The 26,286-nt window shown below is 48.2% G+C and overlaps 2 protein-coding genes across 4 annotated transcripts in view; one reads left to right on the top strand and one right to left on the bottom strand.

Annotated features, from left to right (window-relative positions):
- Nucleotides 1–13,080, top strand: part of LOC132587386 (uncharacterized) — a 106,902-nt gene extending 93,822 nt beyond the window's left edge. For all 3 annotated transcript variants that reach the window (XR_009556419.1, XR_009556417.1, XM_060259678.1), the window contains one exon: nucleotides 12,433–13,080. Coding sequence is in view for 1 of the 3 variants with exons in the window: in XM_060259678.1 (XP_060115661.1) it covers nucleotides 12,433–12,886 (454 nt within the window). In the remaining 2 variants the exon portion in view is untranslated. The remainder of the gene's footprint in view (nucleotides 1–12,432) is intronic.
- Nucleotides 1–26,286, bottom strand: part of SKI (SKI proto-oncogene) — a 193,777-nt gene that overhangs the window by 9,326 nt on the left and 158,165 nt on the right. Inside the window, exons 2-5 of the mRNA XM_060259676.1 lie at nucleotides 4,957–5,073; nucleotides 4,446–4,561; nucleotides 2,732–3,021; nucleotides 1,643–1,950 (exon numbers count right to left, since the gene is read on the bottom strand). Coding sequence (XP_060115659.1) covers nucleotides 1,643–1,950; nucleotides 2,732–3,021; nucleotides 4,446–4,561; nucleotides 4,957–5,073 — 831 coding nt within the window. The remainder of the gene's footprint in view (nucleotides 1–1,642; nucleotides 1,951–2,731; nucleotides 3,022–4,445; nucleotides 4,562–4,956; nucleotides 5,074–26,286) is intronic.

Genomic DNA, 26,286 nt, shown 5'->3' with positions numbered 1-26,286 from the left:
GAGACTCTTCGGAGTGGAGGGCGGGATATAAATCCAATATCTTCATCTACCTCACAGGGTGTATGTTGTGGGAGAGGAAGGTAAAGGAGATTATGAGCCGCTCTGAGACTCCTCGGAGTGGAGGGCGGGATATAAATCCAATATCTTCATCTACCTCACAGGGTGTCTGTTGTGGGGGAGGAAGGGAAAGGAGATTGTGAGCCGCTCTGAGACTCTTCGGAGTGGAGGGCGGGATATAAATCCAATATCTTCAACTACCTCACAGGGTGTCTGTTGTGGGGGGGAGGAAGGTAAAGGAGATTGTGAGCCACTCTGAGACTCTTCGGAGTGGAGGGCGGGATATAAATCCAATATCATCATCTTCTTCTTCTTGTCAGAAGCAATTAAGACAAGCCTGCATGCTCAGAGATGCATGCTGAAAGCATCCCTGTTTGCGTGGCTGGGGTGGGGGGCGGGGAGAGATAGCATTTCTTTCCTGAAGTTAAAAATACCACTCGTCACATCCAGGCCTTTTTTTTTTGAGCAGGAACGCAGTTCCGGCTGGCTTGGTGTCAGGGAGTGTGGCCTGCTATGCAAATGAGTTCCTGCTGGGCTTTTTCTACCAAAAAAAAGCCCTGATTACAACAGTTTTTAAACTACTTTTTTGCAACTCGGATCAAGACGCAAGCCTCTGAATCTCACTGTGAAAAATTACTGCAGTTCAATTTATTATTATTTCAATTGATGGATCACCCCTTCCTTGTAAAGATAGGGCTCTGGGCAATATACATCAATGATAAAACAGTAGATAAATCATAACAATGATTCAAAATATACAGGTAAACGAGTAATTAAAATGCCTAAAAATCCAAGATGATGGGAGAAGAAGATGATATTGCATTTATATCCCACCCTCTACTCCGAAGAGTCTCAGAGCGGCTCACAATCTCCTTTCCCTTCCTCCCCCACAACAGACACCCTGTGAGGTGGATGGGGCTGGAGAGGGCTCTCATAGCAGCTGCCCTTTCAAGGACAACCTCTGCCAGAGCTGTGGCTGACCCAAGGCAATTCCAGCAGGTGCAAGTGGAGGAGTGGGGAAATTAAGCCCAGTTCTCCCAGATAATAATAAGATATTGGATTTATATCCCGCCCTCCACTCCAAAGAGTCTCAGAGCGGCTCACAATCTCCTTTATCTTCCTCCCCCACAACAGACACCCTGTGAGGTGGGTGGGGCTGAGAGGGCTCTCACAGAAGCTGCCCTTTCAAGGACAACCTCTGCCAGAGCTGTGGCTGACCCAAGGCCATTCCAGCAGGTGCAAGTGGAGGAGTGGGGAATCAAACCCGGTTCTCCCAGATAAGAGTCTGAACACTTCACCACCACACTTAAACACCAGACTGGCTCTTAGATGGTGCTCTAATTAATCTTATTCCCATGCTGGACTGTGCCGCCGCCCCATTGGCAGAGCAGGAGGAGGGAAACATGAAACAAGGAGAAAGAGAGGGGGAGGGTGGCACCCATGGTCACACCGCTGCGGTCCTCAATTCTGGTCCCCTCCCATCGACCTCCCCTTGAATCTCAAGATCTTAAAAAAAGTAACCCCAGTTTGCTTGGCGTAACCCTGGTTTGCTTGCCTTCGGCCCCGATTTCCATCTCGTAATTACCTGGTGAAGGCTGCGCTTGGCCTGCAAGGCTGCATTGAGTTTTTCTTCCTGCTTCACCCGCATCTTGACGACCTCGTGGAGGAACTTCTCTTTGGCTTCTTTCGTGTCCAGGCCGCTGTCCAGGGCTTGCCGGAGGTGCTCCAGTTCTGCTTCCAAACCGCTGCCGGCACCCTGGAGCTCGGCGTGGGCAGTGACTTCGAAGGCGCTGCTGACGGCCGGCGGGGCTTGCATGCTGGGGGAGCTCATGTCCTTGGCTGAGCTCGAGGAGGTGAAGGAAGGGGAGGAGAGCGAGGACAGCGAGGAGGTGACTGAGAGAAACAGAAAGGAAGACGTTCAAATGGGAATGCCCAGCTGGCGACAAGCCTTGTTACTTCAAACCGGAGGCGGCCAATAGGGAACTGCCTTGGCTTAAAGGCACAGGTACGCTCTTTAAAGGTTCCTCACCCCACATCTGGAGGTCAGAGTTTGACCTCCAACTGGAACAGCATAGCCAAGTGTTGCACTCTGTTTTGCCCACGCAACGGCAGCAGTAATGGGAGAAATGATCACACAGCAAGGCCTAAACCTGCTTCCTACCTCTACGGCAGGGATCCCCAACCTTTTTGAGCCTGGGCACACCTTCAGAAGTCTAACGCAGTGTGCTGGGCTACCAAAGGAGGTGGAGCCAGCCACAAAATGGCAGCTGCAGCTTACCTTCATTCATACAGTGAAGATCCTTGTGCTGGCTGGGCTAGTTGCTGCAGCCAAAGTAATAATGCTTTAAAAAATCTGCTCAGCCAATCAGATCTCAAGTGGGCAATCAGACACCTTGTTGGGCAACCCCACAGTGTTAAATAAAACCATCTTCAATCTCCTCCTAAAGATCAAAAATGAGAGGGCTGGGCACACCTCCCTTGGGGAGGCTGTAAAAGAAATGTGCGGCCATCACTGAAAAGGTCCTCTTCTCCTGTATTTACCAAATGAACTTCTCTGATTGGTGAGACATTCAAGAGAGCTTTTCCTTTGATATTAATTCCCGGGCAGGAACATCTGGAAGAAGACCACCCTTCAGATACCCCTAGAATTAAGAGTCAGGTAACCTACACTTACATTCCTCTCGAGTTTCTACTTCGATTTCTGCTTCTGACTCCTTATCTTCTTCCGTGGTGGGGACGGCGGTGGCGGAGAGTGTCGTGGCGGCGACAGGTGTAGGTTCAGGAACAGTTGGGTTTTCAGAGGCATGTTTCCTTTTCCTTGGTTGGGTGGGGCTGTTCAGTGGCTCATTGCTCCGCGATGCGCCAGTGGCACACGGGGGGTTGCTTAGGATCTTTGGTTGAGTGGGGGGAGCAAGGGCCACGTTAGGGGCCACGGCGTTTTCAAAACTTTTGTATGAATAGAAACTGCATTGGGGGGGAGAGATGAAAGGAAAAAAAGGGAATATTCAGTTACATTCCAGCCTCCGCAATGCTGCCATCTTACGAGTGAATCACAGTGTATTTTGCAAGCAACAAGATGACTCTCTCCCCAGCCTTCCCCCCATACCTGTGCAAGCTTTCATTGATTCATCAATGCAATGAATCAGCTGCTGCCATAATTGAAGAATTCAAAAGTTTACCACTTAATTCAGCAAGCTGGGAGCTTTATAATAAAAAAAGAGTGCTCTTTCCTTGAGCAAAGAACCTGAACCACACCCAGTAGAATAACTGGTGTTCTGATCCGGTGTTCAACGGTATTGCCAAGTCACTGCATTCAGGGTGGTGAAATTAAATGAGCTGAGTTCCCATGGCAATCAATGGGACAGACTGCGGGTTCGTCCTGACTACTTAGCCCTACTGATCTCAAGCTTCCTCCAGATTGGGACTGTCACCAGTTCAGACATCCCAAAACTTCCAGATGCATTTTTTTAAATGCTCATGGAGAGTAATCCAGTACAATGTGCATTTGGCATCTTCTTGTACTGATTGTATAATCTGTACTGTACTTATCAGACGACTCTTGCTATTGTACCAATCTACATTGGGACGTCCACTGTGAATCTTGGCAAGAAGGGCAGACTATAAATGGTGGTGGAAAGAGCTATCAAGACGCAGCCAACTTATGGCAAACTGCGACTGGCATTCTCAGAGGTATAACCCAGAAAACTGGAGTTCTCTCTGGGTCAAATTTAAAGTGGCTTTCTTTCCACCTCTCTCTCCCCATCTATTTCCTTCCTTCCTTCCTTCCTACATCTGACATTCATGTCTTGATTCCCCTCTCATCCACTTACAGCTGCTGGAATGGCCTTGGGTTAGCCATAGCTATCGCAGGAGTTCTGGCAGCTGCTGTGAGAGCCCTCTCAGCCCCACCCACCTCACAGGGTGCCTGTTGTGGAGGGAGAAGATATAGGAGATTGTAAGCCGCTCTGAGTCGCTGATTCAGAGAGAAAGGTGGGGTATAAATCTGCAGTCTTCTTCTTGTGGCTCTCAAACATCTGACATTCATTCTATATGGCTCTTCCGTTAAGTAAATTTGGCCACCTGTTGTAGAGTTTTTAAGGCAAGAGACGAACAGAAGTGCTTTGCCCTTGCCTGCCCCTGCATAGCAACCCTGGACCTCCTTGGTGGTCTTCCATCCCAGACCTATCCAGGGCTGATCCTGCTTAGCTTCTGAGATATGACTAGGCTAGCCTGGGCCATCCAGGTTAGGGCCGAACTATAAATACAATAATTAAATAAATGAAAATAAAATAATGCGAGAAGAGCCGAGTCATCCAAGAAAGCTTGCAGAGATGAGCTCCCCAACGGGGAACCACACGACAGCCATATGACCGCCACCTCCTCCTCACCTGTCTCGGATCAAGGCAGGGATGTGATTTGAGAGCTCCTTCTCATTGGCTGAAACAGCAGGGGACCAGGGCCGGAACGCAGAAAGGCGCTGTCGAGGGTGTATACAACCAATGCTCTGTGGGAGCCAAAAAAGGGAAGCGGGAGAGAGACAAAAGAAGAAGGAAACAAATGAAAGATGGATTGAGGCAAGCCAAGAGTCTGAAATCCCTAAAGTACTGGAGGTGGATGAAGGGGAGAATCAAACCTGAACAGCAGGAAAGAGCTTAAATCAGAGTAATCGAAAGTTGGTTTCTTAAGTAATGCTACCAAAGTAGCTTTTATAGAAGAAAGCAAGTTCCAAGTGCTTTAGCCTATGAAGATGTACCAACAATTGACACACGGAACATGTAGTTTGGTCCTCTCCCGTGCATGTTTTCAGGACTCCTTTTCTCTCCCAAGGCGGGGTCAGATGTTAGATAAAAGAAGACCCTATAGATCTTTGAGCCAGATTTGAAAGGATTACAGGCTCACCTTGCTGGACGAATTGGACAAGGACCGCAACCAACTGGACTGTTTTTCTTTCTCGCCCGCGATTGGAGAGGAGTCGTCGACTTTGGGCTTCTTGGGGGCGGGTGGATCGGAGGGGACCTGCAGAAGAACAGAAGGGGGCAAACAGAGAATTTATTGGCTGCATGTTCCTTCCTGTCATAATTCAGCAAGCAGCATCCGCGTGTGCAATATTTTACAAAATACAAGAGGACAGGCATATAAGATGCAATTCTGCATTAGGCAGGTGGGTGGGGGAAGACTCATTATAGGTTCATGGAACAATGGGGATGGAGCCTTAATCACATCACTGAGCATCTAACACAGAACAGCAAACAAAACAGCATACCACCCTTGTGGGAGTCCAGAATTTGGGTGCAAAGAGATGGCATTTCTGGCACCAATGCGGGATGATCATCTCCAAACAACCCCACGGGTTCTAACCCATTCCTTGAGGACTCCCAAGGCTTTTTTTGTAGCAGGAACTCCTTTGCATATTAGGCCGCACCCCACCCACCCCGATATAGCCAATCCTCCAATAGCTTACAGGGCTCTTTTGACAGGGCCTTCTGTAAGCTCCAGGAGGATTGGCTACATCAAGGGGGTGTGGCCTAATATGCAAAGGAGTTCCTGCTACAAAAAAAGCCCCAAGGACTCTTACTCACTGTCAGACCATACATTGCCCTGACTTTCCCTTTTCAAGAGATGCCATCATTAATGGAAATATCTTCACATGAAACTTGCATTGGGTAACGAAAACTGGATATGCCTATGGATCAGACAGTTTCTACTTGGCAATCGCACTAGGATGAGATTTCCTTTTTTAAAAAAGTTCCCATAGCTCAAATGTGATATCGTCTAGAATATTTCATCCAAGGAAGACAAAAGCCATCTCTTTCACACACACAGGCCTTTTTTGTAGCAGGAACTTCTTTGCATATTAGTCCACACACCCCTGATGTAGCCAATCCTCCAAGAGCTTACAGGGCTCTTTGTACAGGGCCTACTGTAATTTCTTGGAGGATTGGCTACATCAGGGGTGTGTGATCGGATATGCAAAGGTGTTCCTGCTATAAAAAAAGCCCTGCACACATGCACAACCCGCTTACTAATTTAGTAAATGCTGTTTACATTATGTATCAATTAAACTCATCTTCCACTTGAATTACTCATAAGGAATAACCTAAACATATGGGGGTTTTTTTCATTCTGAAAGTAAAAGCCAACAACCCCCAGTGTGGAATCAACAAATCCCCACTACCACCACCTATCTGGGTGTTGTGAGCGGTTGCATAATTTATTGTGCTCTGGGGTCATCCTTCCTGAGCTAAGACAAAAAGGTGTGAGCTGGAGGCTAAAAATCTGTGAGCCAGCTCACGCTAACTCAGCTTAGAGGGAACACTGGTCATGTGCCCCTTCACAGTGGCCATTTTTGGTTGTGTCTTCATAGGGCCTTCACTACGGTATTCCTGAACACATGAAGCTGCCCTATACTGAATCAAACCCTTGATCCATCAAATCAATATTGTCTATGCAGACTGGCAGTGGCTCTCCAGGATTCCTAGTAGAGGTCTTTCTCATCATCTGCTACCCATCCTTTTAGCTGGAAATGCTGGGGATTGAACCTGGGACCTTCTGCATGCCAAGCAGATGTTCTACAACTGGGCCAAGGCCCCTCCAAATACTTCCTGGTATTTGGCTTGTATTTCTCGTCCCTAAGTCTCATCTCGTACACCCCACACTGTAGTATGGGGACTCACTGAGCAGCAAGTGGCAGGAAATTGCTATGGACATTTTACGCCAGAATCACATGACAGGAAGTGAAACCAGATACATGACCTCCATGGGATCAAGGCTAGGATCTTGGGCAGCAGACCAAGAGATCTATGGGCAGACAACATAAGCCAGGGGTAGCCAAACCACAGCTCAGGAGCCACATGTGGCTCTTTCACAGATATTTTGTGGCTCTCAAAGCCCCCACTGCCCTGTTGGCCAACTTGGAAAAGGCAACTGTTTCTTTAAATCACTTCTCCAAGCCAAGCCTGCTTGGAGAATGCATTTAAAGTTAGCTTTCTTTCCACCTCTTCCTCCCATATATTTTCCTTCCTTCCTTCCTTCCTTCCTTCCTTCCTTCCTTCCTTCCTTCCTTCCTTCCTTCCTTCCTTCCTTCCTTCCTTCCTTCCTTCCTTCCTTCCTTCCTTCCTTCTCCTGCTCTCAAACATCTGATACCTGTGTCTTGTGGCTTTCAAATATCTGGTGTTTTGTCTGTATGGCTCTTACATTAAGCAAGTTTGGCCACCTCTGCCATAAGCCGAGCACCAAGAGGTGCAGCCTACTGAGGAACAAGCCCAGGGGATCCTTTCTACCATGTGCAAAAGGAGGCAGTAAGCACACACATTGCTATTGTTCGCTACGCTAGCACACACAAGCGAGCAGGTGAGGTTCAGTGATCCACCTGAGGGCCCTGATCCATGGGTTGAAGATCACTTATCCAGCCCAGTCAGTGCTGGATCAAGTAGTTCCTTTTCCATGCCTTGCTATCTTCCAGTTAGAGATGCTGGCAAATTAAACTACAAAACCTTCTGCGTGAAAAGCACGGACTCTACCACTGAATTAGCAGCCTTCTTCAAAAGTCAGGTTATACAGAAGAGATATCACTGCTCTGCCAAGTTTGTGTATGTGTGCGCAGGGCTTTTTTTTTTTTTTGTAGCAGGAACTCCTTTGCATATTAGGCCGCACACACATTGATGTAGCCAATCCTCCAAGAGCTTACTGGGCTCTCAGTACAGGGCCTGCTGTAAGCTCCAGAAAGATTGGCATCATCAGGGGTGCGTGGCCTAAGATGCAAAGGAGTTTGTGCTACAAAAAAGGCCCTGTGTACGTGCGTGTGTCTGTGTGTGTGGTCTCATTCACAGCCAACTTACAGTGATCCCATAGGGCAGAGATGTCAAAATCATTTGTTATGAGGGCCGGATCTGACATAAATGTCACTTTGTCAGGCTGGGCCATGTGTGCCATAAAATGTAATGCCAGGATATAAAAGCTTTATAAAACAAGCAGGCAAACCCAATTAGCGATATTAATTTTTTTACTCAAAATACAAACATGTTGAAAGCATTAACACTCTTACGATATTTCTTAAAGTATCTCCCTGATACCGCCTCTCCCCCACTTCCACCGCCCATTACCTATTAGCACTGGGACAGTTATACAAAGACCGTAAGAGAAGCCATGTTGGATCAGGCCAGTGGCCCATCCAGTTCAACACTCTGTGTCACATAAGAACATAAGAGGAGCCATGTTGGATCAGGCCAATGACCCATCCAGTCCAACACTCTGTGTCACATGAGAATATAAGAGAAGCCATGTTGGATCAGGCCAATGACCCATCCAGTTCAACACTCTGTGTCACATAAGAACATAAGAGGAGCCATGTTGGATCAGGCCAATGACCCATCCAGTCCAACACTCTGTGTCACATGAGAATATAAGAGAAGCCATGTTGGATCAGGCCAATGACCCATCCAGTCCAACACTCTGTGTCACATAAGAACATAAGAGGAGCCATGTTGGATCAGGCCAATGACCCATCCAGTTCAACACTCTGTGTCACATAAGAACATAAGAGGAGCCATGTTGGATCAGGCCAATGGCCCATCCAGTCCAACACTCTGTGTCACATGAGAATATAAGAGAAGCCATGTTGGATCAGGCCAATGACCCATCCAGTCCAACACTCTGTGTCACATAAGAACATAAGAGGAGCCATGTTGGATCAGGCCAATGGCCCTTCCAGTCCACTAGCGAGGCCAGGACACTGGAAGCCTTCCCACTGCTGCCCTCCCCCCAGCACCAAGAACAAAGAGCATCAGTTTGGTGAAGTGGTTAAGCGCACGGACTCTTATCTGGGAGAACCTGGTTTGATTCTGCACTCCTCCACTTGCACCTGCTGAAATGGCCATGGGTCAGTCATAGCTCTCGTAGGAGTTGTCCTTGAAAGGGCAGCTGCTATGAGAGCCCTCTCAGCCCCACCCACTTCACAGGCTTGTGTGGGGAGAAGATATAGGAGATTGTAAGCTGCTCTGAGTCTCTGATTCAGAGAGAAGGGCGGGGTATAAATCTGCAGCCTTCACGTGCCCCAGACACAGAGTTCCATCTATACCTTGTGGTTAATAGCACCCCTGCAGGGCTTTCAGGTCATGAGATGAACAGAGGTGCTTGGCCACTGCTGGTCTCCCATCCAAGGTCGAACCAGAACTGACCCTGTTTGACTTCCAGGATCCGACAAGAGCAGGCTAGCCCAGAATTAGGTGCTCCTAAATGGCCTGGGCCTTGAAATTCCTTTCCCGGCCCTGGCGGTTGAGATTGTTGTTATTGCACATGGCAAAGATCGAACTTGGGACCTCCTGTATGTAAAGCAGACGATCTGCCACAGAGCAATGCGATGTGACCGTTCCGTGAATGTCTCTCCAGATACCAGGCAACATTTTAAAACTTGCGTTCGTTAACGTTCAGAAATGGGCAAGATCCTTTGCTTAGTCAATAAGCGCGGGTGATTATCGGGGAAGGAGTCGTTCCATCTCAAATCCTTCCCAAACGTGTCTGTGTGTGGGCAAGCTTAAATTCTCTAGGAAGGTGGGAAACGAGATTACTAGAATGCATGTTAGGAGAGAGAGCATTTTTCAAAAGAGCTCCTTCCCCCCAAAAAAAAAAAAACAACCCACCCCAAACCGTATATAATCATTCCATTCACACTTTCTCGCTCAAATCCATCGGCTGCTACGGCCTCCCCTTACCTCTAATTGTATGCAGAAAGGTAAGTTCTCTCTCTTTTTTAAAAAAACTGCGGTTTCTGAATTGGAAAGATTATTTTAAACGGGAACAGGGCAGACTTTGTTATTGTGTTTGCAATGGTTGTTATGCCGATGACTTCACCACGCCGCAGCTGCAGTGCATTCTGGTGGCCTCTTGCCAAACTCGGCTTTGCCTTTTCCACAAGTCGCTTTTGCTCAGCCTATAAATCACGCTCAAGCACAAGCCAGGCCTTTGGGGTGGGGGGTGGGGCCTTTCGGAGCCACTTCCCCCCCCAGGGACAGGAGGGGATAAATTCCTAGGGCTACCCCTGGGGGGGGGGGGGCTTGCCAAAAAAGAAGACTGGTATCTGCGGGTTGAACTGGGGCTCTGCGGAAAACAGAACCAGAAAGCCGGGCCAGGACAAACACCTTCCTCTGGGGTAGGCAGGAACGGGGTTGAATGACCTCACAGTAATCGAGAGTACATAAAAAAGGTTCTCCCTCCTTCCCCCCCCTTCCCTTTTCCATTAAGGCAAGGAGTTGTCAGCTTGACTTCAAGGCTAAGATTTTGAGGACAGGAACAGACAAGAATGAATTTGATTCAGAGCTGGTGTAGCTAGAGGGTCAGGCTAGGACCTGGGAGGGCTGCATTCAAATCCCTACTCTCCAGGGCTTTTTTTTTTTTTTTTTGCGGCAGGAACTCGTTTGCATATTAGGCCACACATCCCTGACGCAGCCAATCCTCTGGGAGCTTACAGTAGGCCCTGTAATAAGAACCTTGTAAGCTCCAGGAGGATTGGCTACATCAGGGAGGTGTGGCCTAATATGCAAAGGAGTTCTTGCTACAAAAAAGCCTTGCAGCTAACAATCCAAAAGTGCTCTGTTGTGTGGTCTTGAATGCTTTCTCAAGGGTTGCCAGCTCTGGGCTGGGAAACTAGAGATGTGGGGGTGGAGCCTGGGGAGGGGCATCACACCATTGAGTCCACCCACCAGAGCGGCCATTTTCTCCAGGGGAGCTGATCTTGGTCCTCTGGAGATGAGCTATAATAGAGGAGATCGCCAGATCCACCTGGAAGTTGGCAACACCTGGAAGTTAGTTAGATCGCCAGATCCACCTGGAAGTTAGCTCTGTGAGCCACATTAGGCAGACAAACGTCAGCATATGTATGCTTGGGGCAAGTTCTTCGCCTTTGGAGCACATTTCCTGGATCACAAAGACCGGAGCCAAGGCAACTCCAGCACCCATGAATCTACAGGGCCAGGACTGCACACGGAATGTGTGTTGAATGCAGGTCATTTTTGTTTCTTTCAGTCAGTGGGCACTGATTAGGGGCCTTAATTTAATTAATGAAGCATAAACAAGAGCGGATGGGGGTGGGTTGGGGGACCAGGAGAAGGTGCGTCCGGCAGATTTGGGAGGTGGCGCCACAGTGGCAAGATTCTAGATTTAGAAGGAACCAAGATTCATGGTTTAGACAGAATCTGTGAAAAACTGCAGGATCTGAAAAGAGAAAAGAGAACAGGGTTGGGGTGGGGAAGCCAGCTTTGGAGCGATTGCTCTGGGGAATAACCGCAGCCTCTCTTGTTCATGCAAAGACGGAATCAATGCCTGTCCAAGCTTGCAGTCCTCAAAACTCTTTCCCTGGGAGGGGACCGAGGAGAGATGGAAGGAGGGCTTCAAGGAACGATGTTTCCCTTCGAGCCAACTGGCTCCCTGGCGAGACAAATTAACCCGGAAATCCCCACACCGTTACAGTGACTCCCTTCCTCCTCTCCTCTCTTTTTCAGTGGTGTCCACAGGGCCATCATGTAAACTCAGGCCAAATGCAAAATTAGCCCCCAAGCACTGCGCCGGTCGTCAATACGATTGGACTTGCCGATCGATTCCTTTCGGTCCAGCTTGGGAGGGGTGCGCGAGGGGGAGAAACGAGATTGCGTTTGGACCAGCCCCAAGAGCAGCCAGGACGAGTATGGGGATGTCCCTAGGGGAGAGGGGAGGACCCAGCAATGGGAGGAGGAAGGGGGTCAGGGCGATGAAGGGAGAAAGCCTTCTCCTGCCTGTTGGAACGGCTGCAGGAGCAACAACAGTGACGGCATCCGAATGCTATTTGGCAAGCGCCGGCAGATCCCAGCCCCGTCCGTTGGGATGGCGAGTTAGGCAGGGAGGGGAACGCGGAGCGGGGAAGAGACCTGGAATACAAGGCACAGCAGGTGCTACGACTCAGAGGAGTTCTTTCTCTTTCTTTTTTTCCCCTCTCCTCCTCCTCCTCCTCCTCCCTTCCCCTTTTCCATTTTTATATCCCTCTCCCTTTTTCCCTCCACCCTCCGCTCATCTGCAGGAGAGAACATTTTGTGCAAAGCTGGAGACAGCCATTTGGGAAGGTTAGAATGTGTGCGTTTGTACGGGGGGGGGGGCAGTTTGAAGCTCACGCATGGAGATAATGCCAGAATAGCACAAGTTGAGGCTAAAAAGAAACAGGCGGCGGGGGGTGGGGGGTGGAGAGAATAGCCGGGAGCAAAGTGTCAACTCTTGAAAAGAATTTGGGATGATGGGGGGGGGGGGGGAAGAGATTTTTGAATGTGCGAGACAGGAAGAAACATGCAATACTCTCCCCCGACACACCGCCAAAACGCAACCTCCTCCCTTGCTTTGTCTTCCATTGCGAAGAGAGAAACTGCAGAGAAAAAAACGTGAAAGACGCGCAAAGCAAGTCCTAGTGGGTCAACCCAATGAACACTGCAGGAGCGTTCTGGAAGGTGCGGACTCTCCTTTCTCTTCCCTCCCAGCATTTGCCTCTCGTGCTGGCAGACGAGAGGTGGAAAAGGAGAGCCGTAAGGGGATGGTGCAACCGACAAAGTCACTCAACAGAGTGCTCTCTTCAGAGGACGACTGTCTCCCTGCGTCAGATCCTCCACGAGGACTCTCCATTCGAGCTGAAGCAAAGAGCCCAGAAAGTGTTCCCTTCTGGTCCTCCAGCCCCCTGACTTCCAGCCAACAAACTCTAATGAAGGGAGAAAAGAGAGGCGGAAGTAGCCACCGATATGGGCAAAGATGGATTTTTTTCCACCAACAGAGAGTGCGCCAACCCTTTTCAGGCATTCCACACAGACTACAAAACTGAGTCGTGTTCTAGAACTCCAGTTCTTCTGCCACTGCTCTTGCTATGTGTCTCCCTGGGCATGTTTCCTTGGCCATCTTTGTCCCCCCCTCCCCCTTTCTATAATCAAAGCTCTGACTTGCTGAGGGTTATCAATGAACATCTAGATTTCTGAAGCCACGTGATTTTAAAATACAGTTTGTGATGTAGTGTTTGGCGTATGTCTGTATGACTGTGCGTGTCTTTTTTTTTTTTAATGGAGTCTCAACTCCTACCTGGTACACCTAAGCCTTTGGGCGCGCCTGAAGTTGCTCTCTGGATCCTGGCCACTGAATTTCAAGGAAGAAAACAAGCTGTAACCCAGATGATGTCTCAGGTGCGAGTGGAGGCCTTGTTCATCTCAAGGTCATTCCCACTCATGCATTTTTAATTGGTGGTGGAAAGGGCCATCGTGTCGCAGCTAATTTACAGTGAGCCCATAGGGTTTTTAAGGCAAGAGAGACTTTTCAGAGGTGGTTTGCCGTTGCTTGCCTCTGCACAGCAACCCTGGACTTCCTTCGTGGTCTCCCATCCCAGTATTTAACCAGACCCAGCCCTGCTTAGCTTCCGAGATCTGATTAGACTGGGTTAGCCCTGAGCCATATGCAGGGGGGGTTTTTGTAGCAGGAACTCCTTTGCATATTAGGCCACACCCCCTTGATGTAGCCAATCCCCCAAGAGCTTACAGGGCTCTTTGTACAGGGCCCACTGTAAGCTCTCTTGGAGGATTGGCTGCATCAGGGCGAGTGGGGGTGGCCTACTATGCAAAGGAGTTCCTGCTACAAAAAAAAGCCCTGGCCATATGCTTTTATTACCCTGATTAAATTCCGGCACCAGTTAAACATTTGGCATCTTTGGCCAAACTGGTTTGGTCAGCCCAGGGCTGTAAATAGAAAAAAGTGAGTGAGGACTGGGAGTGGAGAACGACAAGATTATTCTCACTAGTCTCTCTTCCATGAGGCCAAGTTATAGCAATTCAGCCAGCAGGCTCAGTGATAACATAGTTGACAGGAACGGAACGTGCTGGTTTGTTTTCAGATGGACGAGTCAACGAAAAGTCCACGGCCCGAGAGACAAGGCCTTCGGGTTGCTGGGGTTCTGCGGCGAGGGACACCCAACCACCCAGCACTAGACTCCCTCTTGCTGACCTACTTCCAGGTTTCCACAAATCATCTGGGGCCAGCCCAAGGCTGTCTGGCACCCTAGGCAAGGCTAACTTCTGGTGACCCCCTCACCAATACAGTCCACATGGAGGTGCCCAGTTCGGCACCCCCAGAAGGCCAGCCCCCTAGGCGACTACCTAGTTTGCCTAGTGGCAAGGCCCGCCCTGAAATCACTCCAAATTAACCTGAACAGAAGTATCTCTTGCTTCTTGTTTTGGGTCACATTAATGCAACTTCCATGAGATTTTTCTGCATGCTTTCAACCCGGAGCCATCCGACACCGCTTCTACGTGGGAATTAATTCAGATACCAACTGTTTTTGCTTTGAGCTTTGGCTAAACTGTGTCTCTATTCCAAAATGCTTGAGGCTAGCCTGGTCTCCTGTCCATTGGTTTCCTCTGATAGAAAGAGCGTTCACGTGATCGCGAATGAAAAAAGAACTTCTTCATAGAAAAGCATTCAGGTTGATGCTTGCACAGTCCAACCGACTTTCATAGGACTAGAGAAGAATTCCAGCTTGTCGCTTGAATTCGGCTCACAGAGTTAGGAGCATTTCCGGTTCTCTCTGAAACGCCAAAAGCAGAAGAGAAGCACTGTGCAAGCGCATGGAAGTCTGAGAAGATGGTTTCTGTTTGCGGTTTTCTTGGGAGCCCAAAGCCACAAAAAGCAAACTAGAAGGGGAAAAAAATAATTCTAACTAATCTGGTTTAATACTATGGGAATAGTCTCATGATTGAAGAAGCTGCAAGTTGACTCAGGGGTGACGTGATAGCGGTTTACAAGATTATGCATTGGATAGAGAAGGTAAAGAAATCCTTTTCTCCCTTTCTCAAAATACGAGAACTTGTGGACACTCAATGAAATTGCTAAGTGGTCAGGTTAGAACGTATAAAAGGAAGTAGTTCTTCACCCAAAGGGTGATTAACACGTGGAACTCACTACCACAGGAGGTGGCGGCGGCTACAAGCATAGCCAGCTTCAAGAGGGGATTGGATAAACATATGGAGCAGAGGCCCATCAGTGGCTATTAGCCACAGCATATTGTTGGAACTCTGTCTGGGGCAAGTGATGGTCTGTATTCTTGGTGCTTGGGAGGGGCAACAGTAGGAGGGCTTCTAGTTTCCTGGCCCCACTGAAGGACCTTCTGATGGCACTTGGGTTTTTGGCCACTGTGTGTACAGAGTGTTGGACTGGTTGGGCCACTGGCCTGATCCAACATGGCTTCTCTTATGTTCTTATGACCAATCATTGGATGATCTTCCAATGCCACCTTCTCCTTTCTTGGCCTTCTGATGGTACCTCTTCCCGCCTGTCCTGGTGAAACCATCTGCAGGGCAGATCAGCTTACAATTTTAACAAAACGCTGTGCTGTTGGTGCTGTCTCAAGGGGCAGAATGGCGCTGGGGGTTGCCTCCAACCCAGGAAAGCACTGAACGATGTCAGAAACAGCTGTTTCAGCAACTGACAACTGGGAAAGTGAGTTTGCTAAAGTGGCGGAAAGCACAGGGAGAGAACAGGAGAGGCTCCATTTGTGGCTTTTGGGGACACCTGATGAACAGGTGTGGGGATCCCAACACACAAAGCTCTACAAGGCTGAAGTTTCCCATGGCAAAAAGACGAGCAGAGTAACATTTGATGCTCTGATTATCATTTCCAACCCCACCCTCTGAGGAGAGATTTTGGATTTGAACCCATCTGGCGGGCATCCGAGCTTTCAAATCACAGTTCCTCCGTTTGTAACACAACAACAGCAGTTCGCATCACAGCCTGCGAGGCCTGGCGGAAAGACGCAAGCCAAACTTGAACCAAGGGGTCAGAGAAGATGACTGCCCACCGCCAAAGTGAGTAATCTAAATCTCAATGAGCTTACAAATGTACGTGCACAAAGCTGCCTTATATTGAATGAAGCCATCAGTCCATCACGTTCTACTTAAGACAGGCAGTGGCTCTCTAGGGCAGAGGTGTCAAATGTGCATCCCGGGGGTCAAATTAGGCTCTTGAGCAACTGGCTGTCATCTGCTTCCTTCTCCCTCTCTTGCTTTCTTCTGCCTCACAACTTGCTTTGCCAGGCTTGCTCAATCGCACAGGACCTTCAGAGCAAAGTCTCTATTTTTTAGTCTCTAGGAATGTTTTAATCATTGATTGGTTTTAATGTGACTATAATATGAATTTATTGTTTTATTATTGTGTTGTTCACCTTAAATGTTGTTAGCCGCCCTGAGCCTGCTTCGGCGGGGGAGGGCGGGATACAAATAAAATTTTACATTTACATTTTACATTTACATATTTTCTCCATTGACTGAGGCACCTCCCTTGGGGAGGAAGGGGGGGGGAGGAATAGCTTGCTTTGCCAGGCTGTCTCAATCTCACAGCAGAGCTACTGTGCCAAGCCTCTTTCCCTTTTATTGGCTGAGGCTCCACCCCCTCCTGGTCCCCTGGGGAAGGAAGGAAAGAGCCACAGCTTCGTTTGCCCAGTTCCTTGGATCGCATGGAAAAGATACAAAAGAAGCACCTTTAAGACCAACGACTGCTAATGTTTTAAGTATGTTTTACTTTAAGCTTTTAAAAAATCTTTGTGTTTGTGTCCTCTATAACAGGGGTGGCCAATGGTAGCTCTCCAGATGTTTTTTGTCTACAACTCCCATCAGCCCCAGCCAGCATGGCCAATGGCTGGGGCTGATGGGAGTTGTAGGCAAAAAACATCTGGAGAGCTACCGTTGGCCACCCCTGCTCTATAAAGTGTGTATCTCTGCTACCTGGAATGACATTTTATGACACACATGGCCTGGCCCAACAAGGCATCATTTATGTTAGTCCAGCCTTCATAACAAATGAGTTTGACATCCCTGCTCTAGGGTCTCGGGCAGAGGTACATCACTTCCTGCCTGGTCCTTTTGACTGGAGATGCCGGGGGTTGAACCTGGGACCTTCTGCATGCCAAGCAGTGGCTCTTCCACTGAGCCACATAGCTCCTTCCTTAAGCTCCAGGGCAAAGACAAAGAACCAGATGGTTTAGTAACCTTCAGTCCCTTCTGTGCGGATGGGGTGGTTTTTCAATCTTTTGTCTCTGCCACAAGGGCAACTGCAGACCAATTCATAGCAGCTGGTGACCGAGACAAGTAATTCCAACCCCCTTCAAGAATCTGCACTTTTAGGAGCTTGCAGTCATAGTATTATTGCTTTTAAAAACAGGATTTAGCCCTTGGAAAGAAAGCAAGGCTCCAAATAAAATGAACTCCAAATTTAAGCAACTCAAATACAAAAGTTCAATTTCTGTAAACACTTATGAGACCAGAGTCTTCGTTTTGATGACGCGGGAGATGAAAAACACAAAACATGCACAGTTTATAATGCACTCAGACTAATGTGATTACGAAGCTGTAGGTGGCAGGGTTCCCCCCCCCCCCTTTTCCATCTTCTCACAGCTACTCTGTGCACAGAGACAAGATCCGTTCTAATGATGAGTAAGGGTGGAGTTTCCTGTCTTGGCCACTGTACGGTTGTGGCTTTTAAATGGAAAAACAAAATTAAAATAAAAACACATTCTCTGAAAGAGCAAGAAACCACAAGTCCCGACACCAGTCTGATACTGGTTTGCAGAAACCTCAAAGCTAGATTTCTTGAGAGGGTTCAAAAGAACCTCGGGGAGACGCTAACTGATTTCTTGCAGTGTGAACAGGTATTGTGCAAGCAGGGCCCAAGGTGCTGGACTTGGTTAGGCACGGTGGAAACCGTAAGCGGAAGAGACCTGGCAGGCTGCAGGGAAAGAGAAGGCCTCGCCTTTGTGGTCTGAGAGCGTGGGAACATGTTTCTCTCTGGGGAGCAAGGGATTTCAAGGGCCTCTTGCTTGAACCAAGATAGCCCAGTTGCTTCTGAGATCAGAAAATGGCAGTCCAGTTGCAAGCATTTCATTGCCCCCAATTTGCCAATGAAGATGAGCCCAAGGCATTGCCAAAAGCAATGTGTAACGAGAAGCTTGGCAACATGATGATGATGATGATATTGGATTTATATCCCGCCCTCCACTCCGAAGAGTCTCAGAGCGGCTCACAATCTCCTTGACCTTCCTCCCCCACAACAGACACCCTGTGAGGTAGATGAAGATATTGGATTTATATCCCGCCCTCCACTCCCAAGAGTCTCAGAGCGGCTCACAATCTCCTTGACCTTCCTCCCCCACAGCAGACACCCTGTGAGGTAGATGAAGATATTGGATTTATATCCCGCCCTCCACTCCCAAGAGTCTCAGAGCGGCTCACAATCTCCTTTCCCTTCCTCCCCCACAACAGACACCCTGTGAGGTGGGTGGGGCTGGAGAGGGCTCTTACAGCAGCTGCCCTTTCAAGGACAACCTCTGCCAGAGCTATGGCTGACCCAAGGCCATTCCAGCAGGTGCAAGTGGAGGAGGGGGGAATCAAACCCGTTTCTCCCAGATAAGAGTCCGCACACTTAACCACTACACCAAACTGGCTCTCCTGTTGGCACTACACCAAACATGCCCACCCAAGGTCTCATTTCGCTCTGCCCAAATCATATTTGCCATTAGTCTGGTGCTCTGTTACACAAGAGGGAGGGAGGGGCCAAGACTCAGCGATAAAGCATCTGCCTTGCATACTGAAGGTCCCCGGTTCAATTCCTGGTGTCAAAAGGGCCGTGCAGCAGGAGATGTGAAAGACCTCTACCTGAAACTCTGAGCAGCCACTGCCAATTGGAGTAGACAATACGACCCTCGTTGACTGATGGTCTGATTCAGTATAAGGCAGCATTATGTGTTTGAAACCTATTTACATTCATCTCAAGGTGCTTCCTCCACGTCCCCGGTTGAGCAGCAACATTAACTTAGCTGGAACTTCATGCACAAACACAGACGAAGAAGACATGCCTAATGTTCCTCCTTTGCCACTAGTGAAATTTGGTACTGCGCATAGGCACAAGGGGCAGGTCAGATGTCCTGCAGATGTTCTTTTAGTATAGTAGGATTGCCAAGTCCAATTCAAGAAATACCTGGGGAATTTGGGGGTGGAGCCAGGAGACATTGAGGTGGAGCCAGGAGCAAGGTTGTGACAAGCATAACTGAACTCCAAAGGGAGTTCTGGCCATCACATTTAAAGGGACCGTGCTGCTTTTAAATGTCTTCCCTTCGCTGGAAATAGTGAAGGATAGGGGCACCTTCTTTGGGAGCTGATCAAATTGGACCCCCTAGTCCAACCTTTCTGAAACTTGGAGGGTCTTTTGAGGAGAGGCACCAGATGCTATGCTGAAAATTTGGTGACTCTATCTCAAAACACAGCCACCTCCCAGAGCTCCAGATACCTGCGAATCAATTCTCCATCATATCCTATGGGAACTGGTCTTCATAGGGAATAATGGAGTGCCCAGCAGACATTTCCCTCCCCCCCACCCACTTTCTAATGACCCTGAAGCGGGGAGAGGGCCTCCAAACTGGGGGATCCCCTGCCCCCACCTGGGGATTGGCAACTCTACAGTATAGTGATACCCCAAGCGAATGCTACATCCATCGGTTACTGGACTGAAGTTTATTTTGTTAACATCACCCAAAAATAGAGACCAGGAAGCAAGATAATGGTTTGCACAGAAACCGCCACCGCTTCTACACTGCGCTTCAAAAGGTGATAGCTTCCCGGTCATTCACCGTAAAGCCCTGTTGCCTGGCTGGGAAGAGGATGAGGAAATACAGTTTCCAGTTATCTCCGTTGATTCATACAAATCCTGAAGGCAGTTTACTGAAACACCGAGCCTATAAACATGGTGCTACTGATGCTGCCTCTTCGTTTTCACGAGGGTGCCGAGAAGAGTAATTACAACCCATTAAACCTGCGACCAAAAAGCAGGATGGCATCAAACTGTGGGAGATGTTGCCATCAGAAGGGGTTCTACGGGAACCAGAAGTGATATAACCCTTCCCTCTAAAGACAATAATCTTGTTAGTTTTTTTTAAAAGGGGGCTATAAACCCAATGCGTTGGTTCAATGGCTAACAGAACTTGTCATGGATGCAAAGTATATTGGAGGCCAAGGGATGATTAGTGTCCTGTTACCGGCAAAAGCACTGGCTGATCTTTGATTGTAATAAGGGAATGAATGAACGACGAATGAATCCCAGCAAAAGATGCCAAATCCAAATAATCGTCTGTTTTTTGCAGATTGTTCTTGGAGATAGAGCAGGGGTGGCCAAATGTGAGTAATTTGCGTCAGTGAGTTCACAAAAGTGTGTGCTTGCTAATTACGTTTATTTTGACCCCTTTGTGAGAGGGTGTTTGTGTTCACTTTCATTTAGTGGAAGTGTAGCTGTTGGGGGACGAGGAAATGAAGACTGTATTCAGGGGAACCGTGCTGCTGTATTTTTATTTATTTATTTTTACAGAATGGGAAAGTCTCCTGGCTCCACCCCCAAAGCCCCAGATATTTTCTGAGTTGGACCTGGCAACCCTACCACTGCAGCTTCCCTTCAGTCACACAGTGAAGATCTTTGTGATGTGGTGCTGCCAAAGCCATGTTTTTAGAAATCTGCAGAGCCAGTTATATCTCCAATAGTCAATCAAAAGTCTTGCTGGGCAAAAACCCTACCTGGCCCCATCCACTTTCTAAAACCACTTGCCGAGCACCAGAAAAGCTGTCAGTGGGTGCCCTGTCACCAGTGGGGCTCCCTGTCCCAAAAACATTTTTGTTTGTTTTTTGAAGAAATAAAGTCCCATCCCCACACCAGTTTTTAGAAAATCCTTCTATGTGAAGTTTGGTGGAAACCCAACATCCCAAGCACATGCTGAGGAATGCTTCCCTCAAAACTGGGGGAGGGAGGAGTTTTCTGTTTTCCGTGTTATGACCTACAACCCCCCCCTCCCCCCCCCAAAAAAGCATTCTGAAGTTTTGTCTTTCTTAGCCTGCCTGGAAACAGCCAAATTTTAGGTAGGGTACAAAGCATCCCCACATAAAAAGCAGCTATTTATATGCGATATATAATTTTTTAAATGTGGGCAGCTGCAGAATAATATTTAGTCTGGTGCTGACTGACCGGCATAAATAACATGTCTCGGTCAAACCCAGACGCACAGCAACCTGGCGCAAAAGGAGATTTACTACGTTCTGACAGTATATATTTAAAGCAGAAAAAGTGGCCTCCATCTAAACAATCAGTTCTAGGAACCGCTTGACTCCGGCCCAGGGGTGGTATGTTTTGAAACTCGGTTTCTTGGCTCAGGCGGCAGGAATCCAGCCCCGTTACAGCAAAGGCCTCTCTGTCTCCTGCCTTCCCAACGCAAGGGCTGTGGGATGCCCAGTGGCTGGAGGTGTTTGCTTTCCAGGTCCTGCCCTCACCAGTGTCGACTGGTGGCTGCCGCTGTGTCGCCCCACAACTGACCCACGGGGAAATCTGCAAAAGCCGCAATCGCGGAGAAAGGGGCAGGGAAAGGGAGAAACGTGGCTTACAGATCATTTCAGAGGGTAGGCCCGCAGACGAACGAACAGCAAGATGTTAAGATTCGAATCCAGCAGCATCTCAGAAACCAACAAGAATTTTGGGGTATGAGTTTTCGGGAGTCAATGAACATATGAAGCTGCCTTCTACTGAATCAGACCCTGGATTCATCAAAGTCAGTATCGTCTACTCAGACTGGCAGCGGCTCTCCAGGGTCTCAAGCTGAGGTTTTTCACACCTATTTGCCTGGACCCTTTTTAGTTGGAGATGCTGGGGATTGAACCTGGGACCTTCTGTTTACCAAGTAAATGCTCTACCACTGAGCCACCACCCCTCCTCAAATGCTCCCTGGAGACTCTTGAAACCTCACACTGCAAAGATCTTGCTGGGCTCCAAGGTGCTACTGGATTTGAATCGAACAACATGCAGGAAATCTCCAAAATGCCTTATAAAACATGCCACCAGCTTTCTTGCACTATGAACAGCGCATGCCATTCTGGTCCATCGCATTCCCCCACCTCAATTTCAAATGGAGGGGAATGAATTGGGAGCAAAGAGGCTGCAGGCCTTCCAGTGTGGCAGCGTTCAGGAGGGATGAACGACAGAGCGGCATCATTTTTGTGTGTGTGAATATATCTGTGCACACGCATGCACGTGTGCCTGAAAGTCCTGAAAGGAGCCCTCTGAGGGCCTGATTCGCCCCCTGGGCCGCATGCTTGACACCCCTGCCCTAATGTCTGGTGGTGATGGGCAATGTTCCCTCTAAGCTGCAGAGTCTTGTGAGTAAAAATTCAACTTCGTGAGCTACTGGCATGGAAGTTGTGAGCTACTGCATCAATTATTGTGCTCTGGAGCCAATTTTCCTGAGCTAAGACAAAAATGTGTGAGCTGGAGGCTAAAAATCTGTGAGCTAGCTCGTACTAACTCAGCTTAGAGGGAACACTAGTGATGGGAGATGCTTACATGCAGAGTAACATGTGCAGCCCCCCCCTCCCTCTTCTCTGGATCAGAGGCTTGGGCATATACAATGATGTATATAAAAAGATGCTCTCTGTGCATGAAACTTGGGTGGTATAATCACCTTATTGACAAGTTACAACATGGAGCATAACTGCTTCTGACGCACTACATGAAGAGTGATCCGGATTATAGGAGTCTGGATCAGGGAGGCTTTGCTATAGTTTATATAAATACATTTTTTTTAAAAGCTCTCTTCCCCTCCCCTCCCCTTTGTCTCTCTCAGACATTCTAATCTCATTTTCTTAGTGGAATCCTCTTTGAAGCATGCACAACTGAAGCAAAAATTCAAATACTTGTCTGGAACAAAACACCACAGTTCCAAATGGTGTCCTCAAATCCCCCCAAAGGGAGAAAACTTTCTGTTTTGTTGTTCCAATGGGAACCCCCCCCCTTTAAAAAAACAACAACAACCATGGAAACTGGGCCCCAAATGGCGGCAGGATTTAAATTCACAACAGAAGAATGATTTAAAAGACAATATATATATATATAATGACAGAATGAGAAACTGCAACTCAACTTTGCAGCAGTTTGGTTTTAAAATGCCACAGGCGGATCAAAGGAATCTTGCCCTCTTCCAAAATGCTAAATGTCATTTTGGTGGCAGAAAGTGCCGTCAGACTTATGACAACCTCATGAGGTTTTCAGTGTGGCAGACATTAGGGCATTTGTTATGAGGGCCAGATCTGATATAAATGAGACCTTGTTGGGCCGGGCCATGTATATACCTATATAAGATTAGGTAGCAGAGATATAAACTTTATAAAGGGCACAGACACTCACAATTGAATTAAAAAACAAAAACAAAACAACCCCTTAAAACATGCTTAAAACGTTAGCACTTGTTGGTATTAAAGGTGCTTTCTTTGTATCACTCCCATGGGATCCAGGGAACTAGGCAAAGGAAGTTCTGGCTCTTTCTTTCTTTCCTTCCTTCCTTCCTTCCCCAGGGGACCAGGAGAGGGAAGGAAGAGAGGCTTGGCTCAGTAGCTCTGCTGTGCAATTGAGAGAGCCTGGAAAAACAAGCTTTGCCTTCCCCTCTTCTTCCCCAAGGGAGGAGCCTCGGTCAATGGAGAAAATAGAGGTTTTGCTCTGTAGCTCTTGTGCAATTGAGCAAGTCTTGCAAAGCAAGCTGTTATGCAGAAGGAAGCAAGAGATAGCGAGAAGGAAGCAGACGACAGCCAGTTGCTTAGGGGCCTGATAGGAGCCTTCCAGGGGCCTCATTCGGCCTCCAAGCCACATGTTTGACACCCCTGCATTAGGGGTGCTTGGCCATTGCCTGCTTCTGCATCATAAACCCTGGTGTTCCTTGGAGGTCTCCCATCGAAATAATGGCCAAGGCTGGTCCTACTTAGCTTCCAAGCTCTGACAAGATCAGGACAGCCTGGGCTCTCTGGGTCAGGACAAATGTTGTTTTAGGTATCCTAAATAGGTTCTGAAGTAGCCCCATGTGTCAAGAGTCACTCCATCTTGTTCCTCCTGCCATATGTATCCAGCGAAACAATACTATGCTTGTACTAGCTATGCTGCTTTGATGTAGTTGCTGCTTATTGCTTATCTGAAGGGAGGATGGTATGTCTGGGAGCTGGCTAGTTGCTATGTAACCAAGGCCACAAACAGGAGGAGAAGCGACCCGAGAACTGATAATGACACCTGCAGCGATGAGAGCTGAATAAAAACTCCGTGCAAAACCCCCGCTTTAGCTTGGCGCGCTTTGGCTTGAATTATAACGGTCAGGGCAAAGGTTTACAAGTTGGGAGAACCGGCGGGCTTCAGTTCTGACAACGCGTGTGCATGCATGAAGCGGAAATAAAGATCTTGAACTCCGCTTGTCTTTTCCTTGGCTTTGGGTCTGACACCATGGCGCAGAATGGTAAAGCTGCAGTACTGAAGTCCAAACTCTCTGCTCACAACCTGAGTTCAATCCCGGTGGAAGCCAGGTTCAGGTAGCTGGCTCAAGATTGACAGCCTTCCATCCTTCCAAGGTCGGTCAAATGAGTACCCAGCTTGCTGGGGGGAAAGTGTAGATGACTGGGGAAGGCAATGACAAACCACCCCAGAAAAAGTCTGCCGTGAAAACGTCGTGATGCAACGTCACCTCAGAGTCAGAAACAACTGGTGCTTGCACAGGGGACTACCTTGACCTTTAAATAAGCTCCGAATTCACCGTCAAAACTTTCAGACCAGAGACCCTGGCCATATCAAGAGCTGGTCTTCCTCATCCACAAAATGGCTGCTATTTTTTGGACAGAGAAAGAGGACGTCTCCCTTGGAAACTTGGTGGATTTCCATCAGGTTTAAGGCTGCCAGTTTGGGGGGCAGAACCTGGGGAGTATGGAGTTTTTGGAAGAAGGAGGACCTCAGTGGGGTATAATGCCACAGAGTTCACCCTCCAAAATTGCTGTTTTCTCCAGGAGAACCGGTCCCTTGTTGTCTGGAGATCAGTTGTAATTCTAGAAGATCTCCAGTCCTCAATCTGGAGGTTGGCAACCTTCAACAGGCTGGAAGATATTCCTGCATAGCTCTCTCAAGAGACGGAATTAGGGACACTTCTCATGTCATTTCCTCTTTTCACACCAAGGACCGTTGGGTCTGCATATACACACTATTTCACACCACGACAGTCTCTTGCTTTCCTGGTATACGCTGCATTAATTTCATCTGTTGTCACCGGCCCTACAATAACAGACACAATAGTCCCTCGTCTCACTGCTTCTGCAGCCTCTGCCCTGCTCAGCACATTAGCGCTCGTGAGCTTGCATTGACATGCCCGCATGAACTTTTGCTCTCTCTGTGCCTCCAGTCCCCACGGCTGCTATGCTTTTTCAACAGAGGTCCGACTGGGAGAAATTCAACAGAAGACACCCGGGGAGAGCTGGGCCAGTCAAAGTTCTCAAAAAGTGGGGTGGTGGGGAGGGGGTGGGGAGGGAATCCAAATATGTAGGCTGTTTCCAAACTGGAACGATGGTAGTTCTGTATGCTTCGGGGGAAAGTTAAATTAAAGGTTCAGTGCAAACATGTGTTTGTGATGCCCTGTGATACGTTTTTGTTTGTCTGCGCTGTGAGAGGTGGTTGCAGATTTGAAGCAGGGTTGACCTGCCCGTCGACTGACCGGTCAACTAAGCATAAATTGAGCGGTGGAACAGTGTCAAATATTCCGAGAAGCTCAAATTGGCCTGTGTAGGTGGCAGCTTCCCTTTAAAAAAAACCCCTCATTATGGTGCCATGTGTTTGGGAGGGCTGCTTAGTTCCCCCCACCAAACTCTGCAGGCTGCAGTAGCAGCCAGGATGGAACCAAGGAGCAAGAAGTGTTTTCTGCTGGCTACCTGCTTACGGCCACAAAAAGGTCTCAGTAACAAAGGTGATTAAAAAGTACTGGATTATGGTGCACGATATGTTACAAAAGATATTGAAAATTCATATATATATTTTAAACTGGAACTTTTTTACTGAATATTCTACCAATGGATCTTCCGAGACAGAAACTCTAGAGCAGCGGTGCCCAGCCTTTTGGATCCTGTGGGAACATCTGGAATTCTGCCGCAGCATGGCGAGCAATTCTGCCGCAAGAAGTAGAGCCAGCTACAACAAAATGGCCACCCCAGCTTACCTTCACTTGAAGATCCTTTTGCTGTGGTGGATGTTTTTAAAAACATGCACAGCCAATTAAATCTCCAATGGCCAATCAGAAGCCTTGCTGGACAAAACTCCCACCTGACCCAGCCCACTTCCTAAGAACACCTGGTGGGCACTAGAATAGGTGTTAGT

This window comes from Heteronotia binoei, chromosome 18, assembly GCF_032191835.1.
Source record: "Heteronotia binoei isolate CCM8104 ecotype False Entrance Well chromosome 18, APGP_CSIRO_Hbin_v1, whole genome shotgun sequence".
Taxonomy (NCBI): Eukaryota; Metazoa; Chordata; class Lepidosauria; order Squamata; family Gekkonidae; genus Heteronotia; species Heteronotia binoei.
This window is presented reverse-complemented; position numbering and strand designations above follow the sequence as displayed.